The sequence below is a fragment of the Medicago truncatula genome, chromosome 1 (assembly GCF_003473485.1).
Source record: "Medicago truncatula cultivar Jemalong A17 chromosome 1, MtrunA17r5.0-ANR, whole genome shotgun sequence".
NCBI lineage: Eukaryota > Viridiplantae > Streptophyta > Magnoliopsida > Fabales > Fabaceae > Medicago > Medicago truncatula.
The window spans coordinates 30,826,572-30,848,170 of NC_053042.1; the positions used below are offsets into that span (position 1 = coordinate 30,826,572).

The 21,599-nt window shown below is 33.6% G+C and overlaps 2 protein-coding genes across 2 annotated transcripts; one reads left to right on the forward strand and one right to left on the reverse strand.

The window, feature by feature from the left end:
- Positions 1–3,834: 3,834 nt before the first annotated feature.
- On the forward strand, positions 3,835–7,040 carry LOC11423109 (leucine-rich repeat receptor-like protein kinase PXC1). The gene is made up of 2 exons (XM_003590343.4): positions 3,835–5,604; positions 6,039–7,040. The coding sequence occupies exons 1-2, from the start codon at positions 4,257–4,259 to the stop codon at positions 6,719–6,721; spliced, it is 2,031 nt and encodes a 676-aa protein (XP_003590391.1). The 5' UTR covers positions 3,835–4,256; the 3' UTR covers positions 6,722–7,040.
- Positions 7,041–7,165: 125 nt separating this feature from the next.
- Positions 7,166–12,073, reverse strand: LOC11425045 (uncharacterized). The gene is made up of 7 exons (XM_003590344.4): positions 11,114–12,073; positions 9,702–9,846; positions 9,500–9,553; positions 9,317–9,408; positions 8,221–8,456; positions 7,922–8,092; positions 7,166–7,576 (listed from the first exon to the last, which is right to left on the reverse strand). The coding sequence occupies exons 1-7, from the start codon at positions 11,854–11,856 to the stop codon at positions 7,479–7,481; spliced, it is 1,539 nt and encodes a 512-aa protein (XP_003590392.1). The 5' UTR covers positions 11,857–12,073; the 3' UTR covers positions 7,166–7,478.
- Between the last annotated feature and the right edge of the window lie 9,526 nt (positions 12,074–21,599).

Consider the following 21,599-nt stretch of genomic DNA (forward strand, 5'->3'; position numbering starts at 1 on the left):
TCGAAGTTATAACCTTGTCTATATATATCGTTTGCTAAGGTAATTGGCCTAGACTAGAAAAAATTATTTATCATGGCATACTTTAACGATCTTGAATGTTTTTTATAATATAAGTTTCGCCTAAGACATTAGGAATTTATTTCAAATAAATGGTGTCTCGTATAGTTACTAGACTTATTCTACTTTGTTAAACGTTGTGAACATAAACCTCAAATTGCTAATGAATTGAAACTAGTATAATAAAAAAAGTATATATGTGGGATTCAAGAAGCCGTAATCGATTTATCATTCTGGATTTACTCTATTTTACTTTGAATTGCAATCAACTTTTGAAAACCCCCCAATTTCCAGCTTTTAATAGAGTATATTTAATTGTCGAGTAGAAAACAATGATCCATGTTGAGACGATTTAAATTATCACTATATTACTTGTACGATTTGGTACACTTGTCAAATTGTCCATCAAATTTACGACGCAAGAAATCGAAAGAACTGCAAGAGCTCTCCGAAAAAGCTATCTGATTATCTAAAGAGAAAGAATAAGCAAAGAAAGTTGTCGATGTCCCACTTCCACCAGAGAGCGATTTTTTCGACGAAGATATGGGTGACATACCACATGTTAATTTTGGTGACTATGAAAGGCTCAACAACTTGGAGGAGATCTCTAATGGGTTTCAACTGGTGAATCCAGTGACAATTGAGATTAAGAACTCAGTTCTCACTTCTATGATGGACAACCAGTTCTCCTATAGCGATTTTTGTTTCTAGCTAATGATTGTTTAACCTGATATGAGGCACATTTCTTGGCTCAGCCAAAGTTAGCATAACACTTCTTATATCACAAATGTAATTATACTATATGGACAAATTCTAGTGTGAACTATTGTACAAAAATTTCAACTAAAATAAAATTTCACAATTTTTCTATCCTCACAATTGAGACCGTGGTTCTTCCGTATCAATTCGACAAAAATAATTGTAGACAAATATAGGTGTGACATAAAACACAACTAATTTATTTTTCATATTTTTGTTAAATTAACTCCCATCAAATAGCTATCTCATTTCAATAAAAAAAACAAAGTCACTATTTCAGTCGTGGAGATGAGAAATAATGTGAACTTCTGCTTACGAGGAAAACACTAAAATCAGCTTAAACTTTTATTTAAATCGATAAGTCCTTAAACGATTTCCAAATTATGCGGAACAAAGTGAAAAACTGTGGCTTATTCGAATAGGCAACATGCACGTCTCCCTCTCTAGAAAAACAATATTATCAAAACGTTGCCTAAAGTTAAAGCCACAGTTTTTGTGAGATTTCCAAAACACTATATGTTTGAAAATTTATATTTCATGAATGGTTTTTTTTTTTAATGATACTTCAAGAATGCTTAAATATAGACAATTCTATATTTGACATGAGGGAGCAAATGGCCTAGTTGTTGTTAGGTCAGCTGTTGCAAGTGTTATGTATGTGGTTCGAACTTGTACTCGTAATTTTTTAGGAAAAGGACCAAAAAAATCGTATTTGTATGAACTAAAGTTCCATCAATGTTATTTCTAATCATTTCTTCTATTCTCTAGTGCACGATCGACGCTCAAAATTTTTCTGTCCTTGTTTAAACAGATTTTTGTTGTAGCGTCATTTTCCAATATGATGATGATACTTGATGAAAGCAATTAAAATAAAGAAACACAGATTTTGATTCCCTACTGCATGCAACAGCAGTACTATATTGTGCTTTTTCAAGTCTTGCTGAATGCTGATTTTGGAACGCCAATCTCGCCTTCAATCTCTCTCTGTTAACTTTATTCTTCTCTTTTACTTTTGTATGCTCATTGTTGGGCCAAAAAGCCTATGGTCTGTCTCATTGTAATCTAATGCCAACAACTAACCAAAAATAAAAGCTGACATGCATGTATTACCACATATATAGACTATTTGATTCATGAAATTGTAGGAATGCATTAATATAGTCCCATATACTAAAAATATTTTAAAATCATCACTGAAATTATATGGGAGATGCATTGCTACTCAGATTCGTCCCTGGAGATGCATTAAGTTGGTAATATGGGAGATGAATTTGAAGCTAGATTAAAAATGTTCGAGATGCATCCAAATATTATTTTTTTGTAATGTCTGGGATTCGAACCTCATACCTTGTATATATTATGTATTATTCCCATCAACTGAGTTAAGTTCACGGGGATAGATGCATTCAAAAATTAGGTCTAGACTGAGGGTCATATTTGATTAGCATTTTATTTATAATCCTAGAAATCATTTTAGAATATTGATAATATAAAAGACTAAGATAATACAAATGCTGTAATTTCAACAGATTAAATCAGATATTTACTCAAATATTGGAGTAAAAATATTAGAGAAACCCTATTTTACTAATGGTTAGGTGTTGGAAAAGCATTGCTTGCTCGTGACTTAAAGTGGAGTCCTCTTTTTTCTTCCAAGACGCAGAAAAAGAAAAGTAGAAAATCAAATGGTGGAACCACTCTCTTGTTGAAAGCCTCAAAAGTTTGCCCAACAAGATAAATTGTTTTCATTCTGGTTAAATATATATATACTATGATCAGTGAAATTAAGTGCGTAAATGAATTGCATCAACACAGTCAATGGCTAGGTGGTTCACACATCAATACAAATGGATTGTTATATTTTCTTGTTCACCTCAGCACAAATGAGTTTTAATAACTAGGGTCTGCTAAGTAGTACCCCTCAGACACTAGTTAAGAATGTTAAAAGTAGAATAATTAGTGTTCTAGAGACACTAGTTAGCATTTCTCATTTATTTAAACCTTATTAAAGGTTTAGTAAAAAAAAACTTATTAAAGTTTTCTCCATGGAGTCTAGTGAAAATCTCCAGTATTAAAAACTTTGACTGCATTCAAAAAAGACAAATGAGTGGTTGGTATTCCACCACGGAAAATTTTAACTTCAAAGAATATGTTTTCTATCAAAGCAACACTTCAAGCACATAATAAGAACCAAGGACTAATTTGTACACACAATTCACATCCAAAAGAAGATCATGGGAATTATGATATATAGAGCTGACTTTGGTAATAACCTCAGATTGTATTTAATTATTCAAACAACATATGCAATAAACAGTAATACTGGAGAAGACCCCAAATTAGTCTAAGTAGACAATCTCTGCAAGTAAAACACTGACTTTTCAGTTTTCATAAAGCTTGAGTTTCAACAGTATGCTACATATTACAGTCAATAATTAGGTTGGGAAAAGCCGAGTTGCATGATATTATTGGTGTATAATAATCAAAATAAAATACTCTAATTGCCATTTAACTATTTCTTTTTCGTTAATGTTGAGAGTTCAAATTCAAAAGTCCTAACGTATCAAGTGGTATACTCATGAGTAAATCCTACGGGTACAGCCATCAATTTCATTTATCCAATAGCGCTTAGGACGAGATAGCATAAGTTTCTCTCAACTTAATCAGATGTCTTGTATTTAAATTAAATCTTTTGAGAGAGAATTTTATCATCTATTATGCTCCTACCACACAGAATTTCAAATTTAAAAAACAAAATAGTACTATCTATAGCTTATTTATACACTTTATTTTGCGCATGATGTTGGGTCGTTTATATAATAATTTGATGTAAAAGTCAAAAGTGGGAATATGATTTGGGATCTCTAAATAATGAAGTAAATAAAGGTGGGAGCCAATGCACGTAATTGTGTCGGATAGAACATATCCGTAGCCCTCCTTTGCACACTATTAATGCACCTATCTATCATTTTTGTATAACCAAATTCAAATGTAGAGAGAGTTAGTCCCTTTATTAATAAATACAAGCAACGCATAACTAGCATTTTCTTCTTTTCCTTTTCCCCCATTGCAGAGTAAAGAAAAAGAAAAAGCAAAATGTTGTTGGTGACATTATATTTCTTTCTCTTTTACATAAAGGAGAGTGAACAACATCAATCATTCACACAACAACCAACATACTAGACAGCAACCAACTTTAATCAACATATATTCCCTTTCTCTTAATTAATCACCACTCTCCCTAATCATGCATGCATGCTATGCTACATCATAAATAAAATATTCCTCCCAAATTTCAAATTACTAAGTATGAGATGAGACCACGCATGACTTTCACTTCCTTTATTAATCATTTTCATTTTTAAAACATCCATATCAACAACATTAACATTGCTGTTTGTTTCCACTTCCCGCCATAACAACTTCATCTTCATTCAATCATGAACTATGTCATCATGTTCTTCTTCTTCCTCTTCCTAAGCATCTACATTGTACCATGTCTAACACATAATGACACACAAGCACTTACTCTTTTCCGCCAACAAACCGACACACACGGTCAACTCCTTACCAACTGGACCGGACCTGAGGCTTGCTCGGCCTCATGGCACGGTGTCACTTGCACGCCAAACAACCGTGTCACAACCCTCGTACTTCCTTCCCTCAATCTCCGAGGACCCATTGACGCTCTTTCTTCTCTCACCCATCTACGCCTCCTTGATCTCCATAACAACCGCCTGAATGGCACTGTTTCAGCGTCTCTCCTATCCAACTGCACAAACCTCAAACTCCTCTACCTTGCCGGAAACGACTTTTCCGGCCAAATCCCACCGGAAATCTCCTCCCTAAACAACCTCCTCCGTCTTGACCTCTCCGACAACAACCTCGCTGGAGATATTCCTAACGAAATCTCCCGTTTAACTAACCTTCTCACATTAAGGCTTCAGAACAACGCACTCTCTGGTAACATCCCTGACCTCTCTTCCATTATGCCGAATCTCACAGAGCTCAACATGACAAACAATGAATTCTACGGCAAAGTACCGAACACAATGCTTAACAAATTCGGAGATGAAAGCTTCTCCGGCAATGAAGGTTTATGTGGTTCAAAACCTTTCCAAGTTTGTTCCTTAACAGAGAACAGTCCTCCTTCCTCTGAACCGGTTCAGACAGTTCCTTCAAACCCGAGTTCTTTCCCTGCAACAAGCGTGATCGCAAGACCAAGAAGCCAACATCATAAAGGGTTAAGCCCTGGTGTAATTGTAGCAATTGTGGTGGCAATTTGTGTTGCATTGTTAGTGGTAACATCGTTTGTTGTTGCTCACTGTTGTGCCAGAGGGAGAGGTGTTAATAGTAATTCCTTAATGGGTAGTGAGGCTGGGAAGAGAAAGAGTTATGGTAGTGAGAAGAAGGTGTATAATTCAAATGGTGGGGGTGGTGATAGTAGTGATGGGACTAGTGGAACTGATATGAGTAAGCTTGTGTTTTTTGATAGGAGGAATGGATTTGAGTTGGAAGATTTGTTGCGTGCATCTGCTGAGATGCTTGGGAAGGGTAGTTTGGGAACTGTTTATAGGGCAGTGCTTGATGATGGTAGTACGGTTGCTGTCAAGAGGCTTAAAGATGCAAATCCTTGTGCTAGGCATGAATTTGAACAGTATATGGATGTGATTGGGAAGCTTAAACACCCTAACATTGTTAAACTTAGAGCTTATTATTATGCCAAGGAAGAAAAGCTTCTTGTCTATGATTATCTCTCCAATGGGAGCTTGCATGCTCTTCTTCATGGTTAGTCTTCAACTCCTAATTAGTCTTTCATTTTTATTAGGTTTCATATTTTGCTATGTTTCCTTTCATATCAAAACACTACCAATAAGAAGCACTAGTAGAGCAAAAGTAGTTAACTTGTTTCAGCTCAGTGAGCAGGTAATTGAGTTCAAATATCATATAAGAACAATTCATGAATAAGAATTTACTTATCTTCCGGTCGATAATAGATTAGTCTAGGGGTCTTTACCTTGGGATACTATATTGGTTAAGAAATCTATAAATAAAAATTTTGTCTTAAACAACAAGTTGTTACTTTTGACTAACTATTAATTACACTACTCATTTATAAAAACTTACTTGTTTTGGTTACTTAACCAATAACCTTTGGCACCGGTTATCATTCTCCTACTCTATTTTGGGTCTGTCTTATATTTAATCTATTGTATTGACAGGGAACCGTGGACCAGGGAGGATTCCATTGGATTGGACAACAAGAATAAGCTTGGTATTGGGAGCAGCAAGAGGGCTTGCTAGGATCCATACAGAGTACAGTGCAGCAAAAGTGCCACATGGGAACGTGAAATCATCCAATGTACTACTTGACAAGAACGGTGTTGCTTGCATATCTGACTTTGGGTTGTCACTACTGTTAAACCCTGTTCATGCAACTGCACGATTGGGTGGGTACAGAGCACCTGAACAGACAGAACAAAAGAGACTGTCTCAGCAAGCTGATGTCTACAGTTTTGGAGTGTTGCTGTTGGAAGTTCTCACAGGGAAAGCTCCTTCGTTACAGTATCCTTCCCCGGCGAATCGCCCTCGTAAGGTCGAAGAGGAAGAAACTGTGGTGGATCTTCCCAAATGGGTTCGATCAGTCGTGAGAGAAGAGTGGACTGGGGAGGTTTTTGATCAAGAACTTCTGCGATACAAGAACATTGAGGAAGAGCTTGTGTCAATGCTGCATGTTGGGTTGGCTTGTGTGGTGCAGCAGCCAGAGAAGAGGCCAACTATGGTAGATGTTGTTAAAATGATTGAGGATATCAGAGTGGAGCAATCTCCTCTGTGTGAGGACTATGACGAATCACGCAATTCGCTTTCACCTTCCATTCCCACCACTGAAGATGGTCTTGCTTAGGAAATTATAGTACAATATTGTTGTCTGTTATATATGTATGTATGTCATTCTAGCTCATGAGGGAGGAGTATTATTTAACTTATCTTTGCCAGTTGCATTGTGTTGCAGCAAATTAGCTTAGCTCTTCAATCATATTAAGTTCTTTGTAAAATTTGTTGGCTTTGTGTAATTCCATTGTTGAACGTGGCAGAAATCTGAGAATCTTCAGCTTGAGTTTGGAATAAAGCCTTGTCTGCTTGAATTGTATCTGCACTGTGAATCCGCAATCATTTGTTGTCTACCACACTTCTTTACTCAAAAATCTACCTTTGATTTAAAATTGTAAATGTCTCTCATAATGCAACTCTTCTTTATACTACATAAAAGAGTATTTCCTTTATAATTTTCATCTCTTGACTTCCCTTTTATTTCCTCTACTGAATTCACAAGATGAAACGTACTTGATTGAAGCAATTATCAGTATACTAGCAAGAATAGACAGTTATATTACTCCATATCTGTTCGCATTTTACCGACAAAGGAAGGCTAATCCTAATACATCACAATTCTACAACTCATCTGTGAATAATTTACAGAGGCATTTCTTTTTTTACATTTTGCAGAAATATAATAAAGGTACAACCACCACGTAAACAACATAAGCAAACGAAAACGGAATTTGGGACTTCAGCTCTACAATTTCCCAGTGGTGGCAAGTATCCAACTTAATGGTTCTAATTTCCTAACAATAATTGAATTTGTTGAGTTAATTGTTATGTTAGCTTATTGCTCCAGTTTGGTCAATAAGTGTGCCAACTTGTTCTCCACACAAAGCTTTTGAAATGTTCCCGGGTGCCAATAGATTAAAAACTACAACTGCACAAAGAAATGGGGGAAAAAACACATCAAATAGATTGTTATGAATAGTCTGCTTCATTGGTTACTTCAACGAGTATCATCATCAGTTTATGAAAATAACCTTGGGTTACAAAAACTTCCATATAAAAGAAAATACTAGCACTATGAGAACAACAGCTAAGCACTACAAAAATTTCTTGCATAGATCTGCCTAGATATTTAAATATGCAACAGGACTTATTTGAAATCCACTGCAAGGAACATGGAGAATGACAATGCATTGTATTGTGTATTGAACAATATCTAAAGCAGCACAACCTGAAACACGCCCATAAAAAGACCAGATGCAATAGTATTGCTTACCAGGAATGGCATTCTCCTCGCAGAATGTCAGGGCTGACATATCCATAGAGGTGACACCTCTAGACACTAGCTCCCTGAAGGATATGTGCTCGAAAGTGAAATTGTTGTCTCGTGAGTTGCAGTCATATACACCATCTACGTTAGTACCTTTGAGGACAGCCTGAGCATTAACTGCAGAGCAGATGACATGTGTAATTATGCTTTCCAAAAAATCCATGTGGGTTGATGTGGGGGAAAGAGTAATAGATGACGCGGAGGGAAGAGTATTAGAAAATTATATAGAAAAGACAGAAGCATACTCTCTGAAGCCCGAAGAGCAGCAGATATGTCAGTTGAGAAAAGTGGATTGCCAGCACCAAAACCAATGCCACCAAATATAACAACTCTTCCTTTCTCAAGATGCCTGATGGCCCGTTGCCTATTGTATGGTTCAGCAAACGCCTGCATTGAAACTGAAGTTTGTACACGAGTCTGAACACCCATCTTCTCTAAAGTTGATTGAAGCAGTAAGGAGTTCATCACAGTTGCCATCATGCTGACAAATTTAAGAAGCAACTATGCATTCAGGTCAATATTTTAAAATGTAGAAAGAAAAATTAACCAGAAAGATTAAAAAGATCTTATGGCAGCATAAGTGCAACATCTAATCTAATGAACTAGAAGCCATGAAAACACTGATCTCATATTACCCATGTGCAATACATGAAGATGGGATGCCAATAAAGTTCAAGCATCAAAAATTCATTTAGGCTTTTGGTGAAAACGAAAAAAATATAACAAAAGTTGACAAGTAAAACTGTCCAAAAATAAATCATTGTCGTAAGTATTTCAATATAAACTTATTCATCATAAAATCAAAACTGCACAAATTTCAATATGCAGCTAAACAAAGGTCAGAAGTGCAACTCTAGGAAGGATGTGATTAAGCTTATGCAAATCATCAGCAAAGCACATCCAGTTGGAAAAGAAATAATATAGACAAAGCACAGTGCCAATTTAACCTCCTGGTGGTTCTGACCTCACTCCACATTTACAGCCCTACCTAAAAGTTCAAATTTCCAATTTTCTTTTTTAAAATGAGATGAGTCTTAGTCCTCTTTGCACTCCAATGATCCAGAGGAGGCAATTGCTATGCAATTGGCACTACCAATCCCATACAAGTCAAAGTTCACTCCCCAGCTGTGGCTCCCTGGCCTGCCACCAAGATGCTCTCTTTCCTTATCCCAACTTCAACTAGCAGTTCTATGTTTTCCTTGGATCACCCATTTGTAATCAGGATATTCATGGTTATCTAAATCTATTTTTGTTTTCATGTATTTTCTTTTTGATGGATTTCTAGTAAAATTGCAAGACCATAAATAGAATATACATTGAACTTTTAGTGATTAACCTTACCCAACTTGGTATGCAGTGCATCTTTCTAAACCAGTTGCAGTTACCCATGCATCTCCACAGAAGAAATTACGACCTCCAACAACAATTGCTACCTGAAGTATCACAAAGAAAGAAGCAAGCTTCAGCTAAATTGAATAGGATAGCAAAATACAAGACCCTAGAGGAAAATCATGAGAATTGTACCTCCACACCAAGACGGGAAGCTATTGCAACTTCATTTGAAACTAACATGGCCACCTGACAATAAATTTAAGCAAGCAAATGGGGTAAACTTTGTCATAACAATTAGACTTCTTACTATAGACTATGATCATGAGTCAACTTTCCACATATATAATATAACCATACTGCAACTGTATTTCATTTTAGGTACATTCCCACAAACCTTAGGGTCAATATTGCAGGTATCGGATCCGGTAAGTGCCGATCCGCTGATTTTTAGAACAACTCTCCGCCATCTAAGGTTTGACAATGCTTTGGACTTCAGGCTGTTTACTTGACCTCCACTGCTGGACGTAGCCACTCCATATCTAAAAATAAAGGAGGGGAAGGCTCAATATTCACAATATTACAAGAATAAGAACAAGGAAAACAGTACATGATGAATGACATTCAAACTATAATGGTCCAAACAATGACAACACAATCAATATGCCCCTCCATCCAAGTAACACTGCTTATCATTGCGAATTTGAATTAAGAGCTTAGGTTCCCATGTAATTTGTGAACTTGAAATATGGTCTTGAAGATAACATGATATAGATTGCAACAATACAATTGAAGAAAACTTCCATATTTAGTCTCACCTGCAGACCTTTGTTTCAAATCCTAGTGTGTTCAGTTTTACGGAAACCATCTGAATCGATAATCGCTATAAAATGTGATTTTAGTAAAAATCCAGATGTTCAGTTCCTGTTATACAAAATTGATTTTGCATCCAAGCTTTGTTTAAGTAGAAGTGAGAGTGGTTTTTGCATTCAATTGAAAAATTTACACCAAATTTTACACCAAGCTTGCTTTCAAAGTAAACACACCCAAACATCAATCACTCACTTCAAACTGAATTTTAACCAAATCAAGTTCAAAATAAAGTTTATCAACCACTCGCCCAAACACCCAACATACAATTATACTGCCCAGACTTGCTAACATATCAAAAAACCTATGCCATGCAATGCTAAGATTCTACAAAATATACCACCTTAAACACGCCAAGTAAAAAGTAATTTTACAAAGTTTTCTTTATTCAAGTTGTAAGCATCTAATTGAATAATGAACAAGGTACTCAAATGAAAAACAAAATGTGTGTATATTTAATTCACCAAAAAAAATCTGTGTATATTTCTTCTCTGTGGTTATAGAGCACAATCAAACACAAGATTTGTAAACACCATAATTAATAAAGTAAACACGTAAGTCCTGGGTTCAAACCCGGAAAACGAGTAAGGGAGCATTTGATCTGCTAAAAGGTAAGTACCGAACAAAACAACACAAGACAAACATGGTACATCTGACGTTGTCCGGTCCCTTAACTTTAAGCACATCAAACGCGTAAATATTTAATCAAACTACTAATATTTGACAATTAAAACAAAAACAGCAAATGCAACACACCTAACAAAACTAAAAATTTTCAGATTCCGTCAAACTCAAAGATCGCCTATTTGTTCCGAAAATCCTACCCTTAAATTTAAACGTACCCAAGAAGTAATGTCATAAAGTTTTGAATTTTAACATAAATATGATACCAATCCATAAGCATTTAACTAAATCAAGCATTTATGAAACAGATTAAACCTCTTAGATTGCCTAGGTGAAATTGAAGCAGGAACAATAGCTTTATCATCATCCGCAAACTTGGCCGGAAGCGAATTCCCAACAATATGTTCCATCTGCTTAAACCAAGGCCAATGACTAGCAGAAATACAACCATTATTCATTCTATGTCTCTCTAGCTTATACCTTTTCTTCAAATTATCAACCTTGTTCTTACACTGTTCCACACTCTTTGATTGATTCTCACACCGTTCACTCACCATTGAAGCTACTTCTTCCCAATCTCTTCCTCTTAGATTCCCTCGATTCAGCTGCGTAAATTTCTCTGTATACGCTTCGAGTAAACACACTATCGCTGTATCACTCCATTCTTCTCGATCCTTTCTATACTCTGCTCCTACTCCGGCACTTCCTCCACCGTTACCGCTAGAAACCGGTTTTGACCGTTTGTTGTTGAATCCATACGACGTAGTTGCATCGCAGATCTCATCTCGATCTCGATCTTTACGTTTCTCGCTACCAGCGTCATCGTCGAACGGATTACCGTAGTCATCGGTGTCGTCTCCGTCGTCGTCGGCGACGGCGGCGGAGACGGAGGTGGTGATGTGTTTGGATTGGACTGAAGCTGTGGAGAAGTGGTGGTGAGAGTGGTGGTTGTGGTGGTGGTGAGGTGCGAAGGTTTGGTGGAGGTGGTGGTGGTGAGAGTGGTGGTTGTTATCGTCGTGAAGGAGAGAGAAATCGTCGTCATCGTCGCAAGAAGCCATGAGATTAACGGCGGAGAAGACGGTGAAAGGGTTTGAGGGAACGGCGTTAGGGAAAGAAAGAAGAAGGTGAAGATGTGTGATAACGTTGTGGTGACGTTAACGTTAAGTGATAAGTGCGAGTGAAGTGTACGCGCTTTTTGCTTTATTTATTACCACGTAGGAGAGATGGAGGACCCAGGACATGTTTATTTGGGCCAACCTTCTTTGTGTTTGCATGTTTTGCTTTCAAAAGAAACAAATATTTTATGTTTGCTTTTGTTTTTAAATTCAAAATAGAATTTTGTGACTCACTCCTTAAACAGAAAGAAATTATTATAAAAAGTGAAAACTCATATTCATCTCCCAAAAATTTTTTCTTTCTTAATTTAATATCTAATAAAAAATAATATCTAGTTAGTTTTTGTCATATATATAATATGGGATAGGATCAAATGACACCAAATCATAACTATTAATTCAACTTTAATCCAACGTCTCTCATCAATTCATTAAATGCTCACATGCTTGATCAAATGATCTAAATTTTAATTTTAGAAACAACAATTTATTCTTTTTTTTTATTAATTATTTACCAAAAATTCTCTAATGGTATTATTATGGTTTCTTTACACTATTCACTGTTATTTTTTTAAAGGTTTATCATCCTTATTTATTTATTCCTATTAGCCTTTTCTATTTTGATTTTTCTTAGAAGAACCCAAAGAAAATTGATTTATAAAGAGCACCAAAACGATTGCACCCAAAAATAAAAATAAAAACTTATGTTACTAAACGAAAGCAAAACACAAATGTTAGAACATCTGATATAAGAATATTAGTAGCATGTATGAACTTAAGAATACTACCATATCAACAAATGAAAGAGTAGCCAATACAAAGATGATTGAACAAAGATTAGTAAATAGAATCTCTAAAAAAATTGTAGGGAGAAATCAAATGGCAAATATTTATTAAAAAGGAAAGAATAAATTGTTTCTAAAATTAAAATTTAGATAATTTGATCAAGCATATGAGTATTTAATGAATTGATGAGAGACGTCAGATTAAAGTTGGATTAATGGTTATGATTTGGTGTCAAATTTGATTTGACATCATGGTGTCATTTGATCCTATATATATATATATATATATATATATATATTGAAGATGAGAAAAATACAAGAAGAGAGGTCGAATTGTGTTGACTTTTTCAAAAAAAAATTGTGGATGAATCACACCAACTAATTGTGTTAGGGTTTTGCTAAAAGACACCAACTAATTTTTATGAAGATGTTTTTTAGCAAAGTTATAACTAAAAAGTGGAAATCACACCTTAAGGTGTGGTTGCTAAAAGTCACCTTCATGGGTGGCTTCTAGCATAACCCATATATATATATATATATATATATATATATATATATATATATATATATATATCTTTGAGAGAGAGTACGATACAAAACAATTTATATCGGTTCCCTATAATTCAGGAGTAGTTCACTATAATCGCAACTGATTACAATTGTTCAACGACACAACCCAGAGACTTCCAAATCTCAAACATACAAACAAGAGACTTATAATACTCGATCACAACTGAAAGAGACTTTCAAATACTCAATCATAACTTAAAGAGACTTCAAAATGCTCAATCACAACCAAAAGAGACTTCAAGAGTTTACAACTAAATAGATTTGTTCTTACACTTGATATGCAATTAGAGGTGTAAACAACAATACACAGCGGAATAGACTCAAATACTTAGAATTTCTAAGATACAAACTTTGATAAGAAATTCTTAAGTGTTTTATGCACTTTTGATTTGACATAGTAATGGTGCAGTTAAAATAGCAGAGTCTTGTTATTATTCTTCAAGTCTTCAACTCCTTATATAGGCAAGGATTTGAGAGACGTTGAAGAAGCGTGTCAACGCATTAAGAGTCGTTGAGAAACTTTAAATCAAAGATGTTAGACCATTGCCTTATATGGATAATCTCATTGATTAGACATTTGAAATTTCTTTACTGAAACTAGAATTATTTGTTAATTATTTTTGTCCTTGCAGTTCTTTGTATGTTTCTACACGTGGTCAGAAGAAGACAAATTGTACTATCAGAGTCTTGATAGGGACGACTGCATAAAAGGACAAATTTGATGTATCTTTTGGGTCCCTCAGAATTTTCTGTACTTCAGAGTCTGATGCAGATCTTCAGCTTCTAAGTAGCTTTGTTTCTTCTGATCTAATGTGTTGATTATGGTTAACCTTTCTTTGGATCTTCTACCATAGTCTTTTTAGCTTTTCTTTGTGCTTCTGATGTTTTTATACACGTTCAGACTTTGTTAAATTTTAATTTATGGTTCTGCACATTTGAACATACATTAGCATATCATATGGTTCTTTAATACTTTGTGATCAATAAATTTTAGAGGATTTGTACTAACCAATATTGTCCCAACAATCTTCCTTTTTTTGATGATGACAACCACGAGTATTTAAGACATTGTTGTTAATCTAATTAACCAGTTGACTTCATAGTATGAGGTTTGTAAGCTCCTCCTGAGTCTGATAGTCCATAAGGTGAGGTTTGCAAGCTCCCCCTAAGTCATATCTAGATTATTTAAATTCAATTTTGATCAATTAAAGATGTAACAAAGCATATTGGTTTAAACTGCTTATCAAAGGAGTTTAAACTTAGCACAAACTAACTTAGATTTTTAAAAGCAGCTATATTCTAAGTTCCTTAGATTTATCAAACTGTATTTCAGACTCAGAGCCTAAATACTGATTTCTTTACTCCCCGTTTTATCATCAACACAAAAAAAAAATACACATAAAATAGATAAATTATGCATTGAGAAAGACAGAGTATATAAAAGATGCATAGATATTTAAGTTACAATACAAATTGTCTTAAGATATGTGCATAAAGCGAGTAAACAAAAATCTAAGGTTTGGAACTAAGTAGCTGGGTAAGGGTCTTCAAACTAGAGTTGGTTTCATCTTGTTGTGCTTTGATCTTACCTTGGCGTTAAATCATTCCATCCATCTTCACTTGCAAGTATGCATTGCTGCTTTAAGACCTTGCAATGTGGCTTCCATATCCTTTTGTTTGGATTTCTGCTTAGCTAACTCAACCTTCACAAATGCTAGTGTAGGGTCTTCATAGCAGTCTCTTCTGATAGAGAGCTCCTCAGGCTGCAGCACAATTCTTTTGGAAAAAGGTGGTAAGGAGAAAAACTCATGCAGGTCATCCACTAGAGGTTGTTTGGGAGGTTCCAACTATCTGAGGATATTCGTCCTGAGATCTACTATGTCCATAACTCTTCTGACCTTAGCAAACAACCTAGACAAATTTCTCTTTGCGTATCCAGCTAACAGTTGCTTGAGCTGCTCCAAAGCCTAATTCATCGTCCTCCACAGTTGCTCCCAGTGTTCAACATTCCTCTCAAAATTTATAGTTGTCACTCTTTCTATGAAAATTTCTTTGACTCTTGCATAAATAAGGTTGAATTCCTTTTATGTTAGAATGATGAGGAAGATGTATAGGGATAAAGGTTTATCTTTTATAGCTAGAGGGTAGTCTTGTAGGCATGTAAAGTATGTCATGGTCAGATTTATAGCCAGATGCTTCATTTCTGATTGTGACTAGATCCATGGGTTGGTGAGGTGTTTGGTTAGATGAAGTAGCTTCTGTTTGGGTCTCAATTTGGATAGTCTGTGTAACTTCCAGTGCATTAGGTGCAATCTCAGCTACTTGGCCTTGAGAAAATATTTCGATGGGGATAGGAGAAGATTGAGGTTGAGTTACAATATCTAGTGTTGGATCTGATGTGTTAGTAAATTGGAGATTGAATGATGAACTCAGTGTAATTTGAAGGTGATGGAGGTGTAGGTGATTTGTTGTGGTTCTTTTATGGTTTGGGAAGCATTTGGAATGGTTTGTTGTTAAGGAGAAGAATGTTGGGATGGGAAAATGTTACCATTAAAGTGTCTTGCTAATTCATCTAGAACCGCTGACATGAATACGCATGAAACACTGATAGGGCAGGTGAAAAAGTTTGAATGTTTTAATATATATATATATTTGGAAATAACAATGCATAACTTCTTTCAAGAATTTATTTTCATTCACCAAGTGACATGAGTTTATATTTTTAAGTCATATCTTCTTTTCTCAAGTGCATTAAGAACTTTATTCTATAAAATATCATTGATTGATATGTTTGATATAATTGTGTAATTCATACTAAGGATTCCAATGTGTCATGAAGGGAATTTATATAATATCCATTTCCATCTGTTAGGCATAAATTGGTGGGGGCGAGCTAAACCTAAAGCTTAGTGTGTTCACACACGCTTTGTAGTTATTTTATCAACCATTGTCATATTCGTCTTTATCATTTTCTTCTTGTTCAAGATCTGTAGTAATCCCCTAACACAAAATTTCACAATCATTATATTTGATTTATGATTTATTTGTGATTAACTAATGGCTGCAACATTGACACTGATAGTGGCGGAGCCAGAAAAAAATTAGGTGGGCCACTAAAATAAATTTAAACTATAATATATAAGTCTAAAATTTTCAGTTGTAGTAAACATTACACACAATTTTTTTTATAGCGAACCAAAAATCTATAATACAAAAAATTATAGCAACTAAGCATAAAGTAGATCCCAAAAAAATTAAATATATGCCTTAAAGTAATTTTTTACGTATTACGAGTAGCTTGAAATCAATAACGAACAATTCACCACATAAAAAAGTATACACTTATAATCATGTAAATAAATTTTAATTTAATAAAAAGTATAATATTTATAAAATTAAATATATGTATGATATAATATTGTTAAAGGATTCTGTCAAAAAAAATATTGTTAAAGGATATTTTAACATATAATAAATTCTTTTATAAAAAAAGTATATAATAGAAGGTTTGTTATGTTATGTTATCTATACTAAGGAGAGAATGATTCAACAAAAAAACAAAAAAACAAAAAAAAACAGAGAGAATGATCGTACTTATTTGAAGAAAAAAAATCAACAAAAAAGAAAAAAGAAGTTGTGTTTCATTCCCATAAAACCTATAATATATGTATAACAATAAAAAACATGACATTTAGGATTGGTTAAATAAATTTTCTTATACTCCCATATTGAATTGTTTTAATTTAAAAATAAATTATTAAAGGCAAAAATTCAGGTTGAGGGGATGAAAACAACCAACATTCAAAAATTATAATTATTAATCACTGGCCGCACCTTTAAATATATTACATAAGGGCAAACTACAATATATGTATAATATAAATTTAAACTATAATATTTGTAAATTCCTATTAAAAATTATTTTATTGGGTTTGGGTGGATCTTGACTCACCCATGCCCATGAAAAGATCCGCCGCTTGACACTACGATGAGCACTCACATTATTATTTTTTACATGAAGGAAAACATTGTCACATTTGATTTTGGATAACAAAAATGTTTTTAAAACACATACCAACATCTACAATTGTAACATAACTCTCTTGAAAAATAAAAGATTGTATTGAATAAGGTGGCAACAGCATCAACAATATTAATATTTAATGATTCATTGTTAATATATTTTGAAAAAAGTTTGAATTTATTTAAATGAATATATTAGTATATACTTGTATGTTTTTATAGTAACATGAAAATGAAATAGTTAAATTGTCAAATACTTATGTTTTTATTTAAATGAATATATTAGTATGCTTATGTTCTTGCACAAGGGAAGTTAAAGAGAGCGTATGAAAGACAAAATTTTAATTTTTTAATTTTTTTCTTGCACAACGCTTGTTTCAAGTCTTGCCATAATTTCAATCGCTAAAGACAATTATAACATCATCAGAGGAGGTGGACGACAATGACTTCTTCTTTTACTAAATCTAGCTATAGTGTTGCAGGAAGATGAATTGACAATGACAGTAACGGCGTTGTCGGAAGCTGAATTGATTGTAACGGCATTACTGGAGGTGCTGGTTATTGACCTAGTTTTGCATTTGCTAGCCATTGGAAAATGGAGTGAAAAGAGAATGTGAAAAAGTGAGAGATTGAAACATATTTTCATGGTATTGTTGTTTTGTACAATATGTTAATAAATTAGAATTGATTATCTCATGCATTTTTTGCTTAACTTGAAAATAATTTGGATATGTTTTAAATTGTTGTATATTGGCAAATGTTCATGTACAAAAGGGATCCAGATTCCATAACTTTTTTGCGGTAAAAGTTATGTAACTTTGTTCAATCTTGACATTTGGTTTAATCTCATGGTTTAGAATTTAACACATGTCCCAATCTTTATTGTGTTATTAGAAAAACAAACAAAAAATATTGATATCCGTTTTACAAAACACAGTACTTGTACCACAACCCATATCCATGACCCATTTCTCTCATCACAAATTGCCAAGTTCAACCTTCAGACTGCATCTACGGCAGTCGTCCACTGCGCCGTCGTCTGCAACCATCACCATCCATATGCGAGTATCGTCCATCCCTATGTTCTCATTTTGATTTGTTCACATATTGAGAGTTGAATTTTTTAAGACTTTAATTTTATTTCATAAATTTTGTTAGTACCACTTATTACCACTTCCAAGAACCATGTGTCGCCGTCTTGCTCGTTCGCTACGAATCTGTTCAGAGCTCATTAGGTAAAAATCAATGTTTGAAAATAACTCTCTTCCCCATCTTAGAAAATAATAAAACGAAAAAAAAAATAGATCAAATTAAATAATTATAAAAACAAAAAAAAAAAACAAAAATAGATCAAAAAAAATCCATCCACGTTTCAAGGTTCCGGCCCCAATGCGGGCGTCGACGCTCAACGTTAAATTCAATACGAAACTCATGCTCTAGATGATTCCAAATTCGATGTTGTTTATGGGAATGGAGGTGAAAATCATGAATTCACACTTCAACGCTTTGATGAGTCTGATCAGTTTACGCTGTCGTTTCGTGATCAAGTTTATGTATTCAATTATGTTACGCCTTCTAAGGTTTGATTCTCAATTGTTGAATACTTTGTCATGATCTTATTTTGTTTATTATTGATTTTCGATTCTGTTAAATTCTTGTTGCCGAAATTAATTTATGTTGAATAAGTATAATGAACGAAATTTGAAATTTGTTTTGATAAAGTTAAATTTTTTAATTATTTGCGATTGAAAATTTGTATTTGGTTTCATGTTTCAGGTTCAATTGGTGCTGTTATTGTTCGATAGATGTGAACAACTGGTGTGGATGTGGTGCCTCAACAAAGTTTGAGGGTGGTATGTTTTATGGGAGGAGACCAGAGAGAAAGAGAAAGATTTTTTTTAGTAAGCACAATTAAAAAAATTGTATTTTTGTAAAATGATGCTTTTAATGACGTTAGAAATTCATACACCATAGGTAATGAGCAGACATGTTTTCCCGTAGAACATTGTGTTGCTTGTGTAATAAATGGGACATTATTGGTAAAGAGACTTGTAGTTAAATTCTTATTTGTATCATCAACGCTCTTTTATTGAAATTGAAATAATGCATTTACTAAAACGAATAAAGAAATAAAAATAATATCCATTGTAATTAAAGTGGTGTATGGTAGAGTTGTTCAACCTGTTTATAAAACCTTTGTGATCCTTGATTATAATTTGTAGTTTGTGTTTTTAAAATTTAATTGACCTTGAATCTCATGCTCTATTATGATGTTGGCTAATATTGTTTACATCTGGACACATACATTATCTTAATACAGTTTGAATCAATTGAATATTTAATGGTTCATTGTTAAAATATTTTTAAAAAGTCTGAATTTATTTAAATAATTATATTTACATGTTTTTGTATATTTATAGTAACATACAAGTGGTGTGGTTAAATTGTAAAAAATGGGAATAACATAATTTTTTAGTATGTTGTTTAGAGTAAAAAGTTATTATATTTAGAATTGATTATCTCATATTATATTTTCATTTATTGCCTATCATGAAAATAATTTAGATAAGTTTTTTTTCTTCGAGTAGATTGGTGGTTAGAAATTCAATTTTTTTATGGTAGTGGGGTGTTAAGAGTTCGAATCCTGATCACTACACATATTATATAATGTTTCTACCAACTGAGCTAAACTCACAAAAATAAGTTTTAAATTATTTTAAATTGAAAAAGGTTCGTGTAGAAAAGTTATATAAAATATTATTGATTTTGTTTCATTGTTTATTATTCTTTTGTGATTATTTGGATTAACCATAAAATAATTTTAAACGTGAAAATTTAATTTAACACATGTAATTTACAATGCATGTGTTAGTTATGTTACAAAAATGTTTATTAGAATAGAGTATAAATAATTTCTAAAGTGTTTTATTAAATTTTATGCGGAATATACAACTTGCATGTTTAGTCTCACCTTCTTAAAAAAAAGGTTTACTCTCATCTTGTGAAATTAAAGTTGATTATGCAAATATATAATAATGTTTTTGCTAGTGCCATGTATATTGAATGCATTCAAAGTAAGATATCTTGGATATATAAGAGAGAAGTAGAAATTCAGATTGAAATTCATGAAAATTATTAATACCAAAGGCATAATGTTATAAAAGTTTGTATATTGTTACAATATACTTCATTGACAAAATGTAATTGTTTGATGATAGTTGGTGAATCATGCCATGATTTATGAGTATATTAGTTAATTTATATAAATACGAGAATTCAAAAGTTTATGTGATTGAGTGAACATTCAAAGTTAAAAGTTAAAAGAAAATATTGCAATTATTTGAAGAATTTATTGACAATGATATGATGCCTTCAATATGATGTTAAACACGCTCGCAAAATTATTGGATGGTTTGATTCTAATACTTTCTTAAAACTTTATCGAAACTCTGAGTGGTTGAAATCTCTAGGTGCTTTGATTTCAATGCTTTCTTCAAAATTTAACCCTTTTGAAGTCGTTGATGGAGCAAATACCTTTTCTTGCTATCATTGGTATCCTTAACTTGAACAACCTATTCGTTGAACCTTTCAATAAAGTCTTGAGAGGTTCGTCTTTTTTTTGTTTTGTTTGGATGACACATAGACTCTCCTCTGACCTATGCCTTGACTCTAGATACGGGGCCTTTGAAAATGCAAAAATATGGGATTCCAAACCTCTAAGGTACATAGATAGTTGATTCCTCTTGCTAGATCAAGGCATTACGATGAACTTCACGGACTCTGGGAACTAATTAGAGTCCTAAAAGTTTGGTGTTCAATGGGAGACCTAATTGTCAATTCTTCACATGAGCTAGGCGTTTGCTTTGTGCTACGATGATCTTTGATTGATGTTGAATGCCAACTAGAAGGTCTTGGAGAAAGTTTTTCATTTCATATTCACAGTTGAAGTTGGATCTTCTGGGTCTTCAAGTTTTTGACTGGAACATCTTGGTTGTGAAAAGGGTTAGGAAATGTAGGTTGTTATTTCGTGGATGGTTTTGGTTTGGATTCAGTGAAAATGATGAAGTAGTCGTGAAGTGGAAGAAATAGTCACAAGAAATGGGGGGTTTGAATTGTGACCCTTTTAAAAATTATTCCTGAAACTTAAGTAAGTTTATATACTCAAGATGGTTCTTGGTAAATGTTAGTCTAACATGATTAGAGTACTATGTACAGCAGTGGATTTATATAGGACCATAATGTTCTGGATTAAATAAACCTTAAATAGTTTTGACAAGGACCAGAATGTTCTGGATGAATTAAAGCTTA

Bases quoted from the DNA above. Each gene is read 5' to 3' on its own strand.
- LOC11423109 (XM_003590343.4), top strand. From the start codon at position 4,257: ATGAACTATGTCATCATGTTCTTCTTCTTCCTCTTCCTAAGCATCTAC. The intron at 5,605-6,038 runs GTTAGTCTTCAA...TTGTATTGACAG, and splicing joins CTTGCATGCTCTTCTTCATG to GGAACCGTGGACCAGGGAGG.
- LOC11425045 (XM_003590344.4), bottom strand. From the start codon at position 11,856: ATGGCTTCTTGCGACGATGACGACGATTTCTCTCTCCTTCACGACGAT. The intron at 9,554-9,701 runs GTTTGTGGGAAT...ATTTATTGTCAG, and splicing joins CCTGCAATATTGACCCTAAG to GTGGCCATGTTAGTTTCAAA. The intron at 8,457-9,316 runs GTAAGGTTAATC...TAAATTTGTCAG, and splicing joins TGCACTGCATACCAAGTTGG to CATGATGGCAACTGTGATGA.